The sequence below is a fragment of the Cupressus sempervirens genome, chromosome 11, assembly GCF_028749045.1.
Source record: "Cupressus sempervirens isolate cs-2001-9-10 chromosome 11, ASM2874904v1, whole genome shotgun sequence".
NCBI lineage: Eukaryota > Viridiplantae > Streptophyta > Pinopsida > Cupressales > Cupressaceae > Cupressus > Cupressus sempervirens.
Window position 1 is genome coordinate 858,086,461 of NC_143128.1, and position 4,678 is coordinate 858,091,138.

General features: G+C 37.2%; 1 protein-coding gene across 1 annotated transcript; it reads left to right on the forward strand.

The window, feature by feature from the left end:
* Positions 1-769: 769 nt before the first annotated feature.
* On the forward strand, positions 770-3,893 carry PEPKR1 (phosphoenolpyruvate carboxylase-related kinase 1). Its single transcript, XM_089807898.1, has 4 exons — positions 770-1,910; positions 2,471-2,767; positions 2,876-3,268; positions 3,382-3,893. The coding sequence occupies exons 1-4, from the start codon at positions 1,322-1,324 to the stop codon at positions 3,651-3,653; spliced, it is 1,551 nt and encodes a 516-aa protein (XP_089664024.1). The 5' UTR covers positions 770-1,321; the 3' UTR covers positions 3,654-3,893.
* The last annotated feature ends 785 nt before the right edge of the window (positions 3,894-4,678 follow it).

The window sequence follows — 4,678 nt, forward strand, 5'->3', positions numbered from 1 at the left end:
TACATATGTATATATACATATGTATATACATATATGTATATATATATATATATATATATATATATAGGGATAGTTAAATACTTATAATTTTTTTAAGATAGTTTAATACTCATAAAAACTCAACATATCTTGATGAGTGGTTTAATATTACAAAGTAGAGACTATGCTGAATACATTTTAAAAATCATTTTATAATTTTAAAATAATCAATTGCAGTTAGTTAATATAATGTTTGATAAATAGGACATAATTTCCACACCAAGTCAAATTATGATATCACTACTATCACAATTTAATTGGGTTGATGAGTTTGAATAAAAAATAGCAATATCACAATATAATGTTTCACAAGCAACTTAGATTCTTAGATGCTTTTGAAGACAAATTTCTTCTAGGTACCTACTTAGTTATATACAATTCATTGTTATAGAGTCGAAAATATGATCTAGATAGATATTTAATTATCAATAAAATTTTAACCAATGTAAACGACCAGGATCTCGGCGGCAGGTCACATGGAGTGTGTTTCAGCCCTTCTTGCATTGTCGAGACCCACTGACGAAAATTGAAATGAACAGAACGAGACAAAAAAACGTCAATTGATTATTTAACAATTTATATTGTTTAAAACTTCCTTTACATTTAATCTTAATTAACCCTGTCGAGCGTTGGGACGGAAAAGTTGGGAACTTGCTGTCATTTTTTAACATTGTTCTGAGTCCCCCCGTTGAAGAGCTAAATAGGGAGATTAATTTCCCTAGTCTGCCGCACTTGTTCCAGGCGTAGGTAGATGAGCAGCTACCGTGGTGGAGGCGCCAAGATCTGCTCTCTTTCTATTCTCGAACCTCTTCCAATCTCAAGGGGTGAGCAATTTAAACGACATTTCTAAGCTGTTTATGAATTGGGGGTTACATTTTCATGCTGCCGTGAGATTGCGTAGTGGTGAAGAATTGCCCGTGGATTCTTTTCAAGGTCTGTATCAAATTCTCTTCTTTTCTCATTCAATCTGCGATCATTCTAGCTTGGGGATTTAGTGAAGTGGGTCAGGCGTAATTAATCTCAAGGAATCCAGGGTTGGCTACACTCGATCTGAGCTGCATATTACAGGGGTTTGTTTGCTTGGTATTCAGTTTTTATGGCAGTTTTTATGGGTGTTTGTGCTCTCAACAAAGTGGTTAAAGTTTGATTAGGTTTCTGAACCAAACACTTCAGGCTGATAGTAACGTTCGATCGAGCTGAAAAAATTCATATTTGAAGGTTTTGGTTACTTGGGGCATATGCTTTAGGTTTTGGGTGGTTATTTGGGGTATATGCTTTGTTGATGGCTGTTCTGAGGCACAATAGTGGGCATTCGTTGGTTTCTGTGATGCCTGGGGTGTTTAACAGGGGTTCCACATGTAACTCTATTCTGGGGATTGAACAAAGCGGTAGGCTGCTGGATAGATATGAGTTGGGGGATGAATTGGGTTTGGGGCAGTTTGGTAAAATTAGGTCTTGCACGGATAAGGTCACCGGGGAGGTTATGGCTTGTAAATCTATTGCAAAAGATAGATTGGTGACTGCAGAGGATGCTAAGAGTGTGAAATTAGAGATTGAGATCATGAGCAGCCTCTCTGGGCACCCTAGTATTGTAGCACTCAAGGCGGTCTTTGAGGAGGAGGAACATGTGCATTTAGTCATGGAGCTCTGTGCTGGCGGGGAGCTCTTTGATCGGTTACAGAAGCAAGGCAGATATTCTGAGCCTGATGCAGCTCAATTATTTAAGCATCTGATGGAAGTGGTCAAGTATTGCCATGACAACGGTGTAGTACACAGGGATTTGAAGCCGGAAAACATTCTCTTTGCCACCAAGTCTCATTCTTCTCCAATCAAGCTGGCTGACTTCGGATTGGCTACATATTTCAAACCAGGTATGCATTTGATTAATTGCTTGAGTTTGCCTGGTTTCTGCAAATAGGGTTAAGATGGTGGTAGCATATCATTTGTTTCGAGGTTGTTTAGGATCTTGCCAAACCATAGAAGTTTAAAAGTATACGTTTTGTGAAACAGATTTTGGGAACACCTATGTAGTTTAAGAGGAAAGGTCATTTCGGTTGCAGCTTTTCAACTCATCAGATGTGAATGGAAATAATTGGCTTGCTTCTCAAATCATCATTGTAGAAGTAAACCAATTCTATCCGTTCTGTCAAATCATGATGGGTTAAAAGTTGTGATCTGAAACATCTTGTAGTTGAAGATTGTACACTGTTATTCCAGGTACCTGTATTATTTTATTATTACAGCACAAGTTATGCTATCTGAGGTTGAAACGGGTGAATGTGGGATTCAACAGGAACTTGTTAATTTGAAAATTCTTGTCATACTTATGAATGGCCGCCTGAGTTTGATCCGCAGAATTTTGCTTTCTTAATCCTAGATTGTGTTGGAACTCTACATGTTTTATTTAGAGTGAGGTTTTTGTTTAAAACAGGGCAGAGCCTTCGTGGCACAGTTGGAAGCCCCTTCTACATAGCTCCAGAGGTTTTGTCAGGAGGATATGATGAAGCAGCAGATGTTTGGAGTGCTGGTGTGATTCTCTACATTCTTCTGAGCGGGGTTCCACCTTTCTGGGGCCAGACAAAATCAAGGATTTTTGAAGCTGTTAGAGAAGCCAATTTGGAATTTCCGATGGGTCCATGGAGGGGTATATCGGCTTTGGCAATGGATTTGATATCCAAAATGCTTTGTACTGATCCAAAAAAGCGACTCACCTCTGTTCAAGTGCTAGGTAGCTTTCTTTCACGAATTCTATGCATTTTTTGTGGTTGCACATTGTGTTTACTAATATACACATTATTTACGCTTTACATATGAAATCGATGTTTCAATTTCCCAGAGCATCCTTGGATTAGCAATCCAGTAGATGTGTCAAAGCATCCTCCATTTAGAGACAATGAGAACAATGGTATTCTCTGCAGTTCTTTGAGGTCACTGGGACCAGAGACAAATTCTTCATTTCGGTTATTGGCTGCCGGTGACCCCAAGATAGAAATTCAGCCATCATTCTGTGTCCAGTCATCATTTTCAAGGTTCTTGGTTGGCAGTCAAGACTCTCAAGTGTCTGGTAGTTTTGTTTTTGATAGATGTACAAAATCAAATGGATCAGAATGCTCACCATTGACTCCAACCACTTTGAGTTTTGCCTTTGCAAATGTTGATGGTGCATTTGCCTCTGAACATTCATCATATCCACCTGACAACAAAATGCAGAGTTATTGCTCTCACAGAGGTAAACACATTTTTTAGTTTTACTGTTTGATGTCTCCTTAGTGCATTACTAATAACCTGAGATTAGGTTGAGATCTAACACAATTATTTCAATTATTTCTTATGAATATGCAGAGTCAAGCATCGGACATCTCTTTGTGGCAGCAGTCTCAAACAGTATAAGAAGTGTATCTCAGTATGTGATGTCAGTGGAAGAACCTACAATTGAAACAAGAAAAGTGGGGACATCTACTTCGAGATATCTCACTTCACACAGAGGGAATAGGACAATAGGTTTGGGAGAGCTTGAACAATTGGATCTCAAGGTTTCAGATTCCATAATTCGATGGGCTTCGTGTACAAGATTGTCCAGTGCCACCTCATTTCAATCATCACTAGTCTGCTGACAGATGCTATGATTATTAGAAGTGTACCATTAAAGACTGAAATTATGGCCTCCAAAACCCAGTGTTTATTTTCATTTTTTGGAGGGGCTGTTTGAAGGAGTTTTTAGCTGTGCCTTTGGCAGTCAGAGGGTGTAGTGTTAGTGCGAAATTTATTATACAGGAGTTACTGATGAACTGGTATTATTGTATTTTTATGGGTTGTATACTACAAAAGAAAGTAAAATCCTATTGTTGCTTGAAGGAGATTGCTTAATTTAGTTTGTGTAAAATAATATTTGTTCCAATGAGTGGATTTTGTAACACTGATTTACACAAGATTGACATTCTTACAATAGTGTTTATATTTCAACTGAACTATTTTTTAGATGGTTTGACAAGTAACAGCTAATCTATTCTTTGAAGTACAGTATAGAAGAGCTGATTTAATGTGAAGTGATTATTAACTTATTTTCTATTAGCTGACATGATACTTCATTTTGAGTAATGCATGTCACATCTTATCTTGTCTGTAATGACCAAGTATGCATCAGGATGTAAAAGTTTCTATGGGAGATGATTAGGACTTGGCCGAAAGTGAAATTTGCTATTGAAATTTGTCAGGATATTGATTTTAAGGATGTTTTGCTTCGTAAGAATGGGTCATATCTGTATCAAGTATAATCTGATCACAGGAACAGATAAAGTTGAGATGTTCTGTCTTTGGCATTGAAGTATGGTATTAATCATAGCTCTACCAAAGACCAAGATATACTCATTTTATATCCATGGCAATATAATGATCTGGACAAAAACTGTTGGGGTAAAAATCATGATCAGATGTAGTTAGTATTTTGTTAGTCCTGACCTCTGGAGGCATATTCCTAAAATTAATGATCAGCACTCTTACCTTAACGTATTTTCATGGAAAATAAGTGCTTAACGAATTATAATCTTGGACATATGTTGAACATTATAAATCATGGGTTTCTTTGATATAGGTGAGTTTTTTAACATATTTGAAGCTGTAGATCTAAATAGCTAGGCTA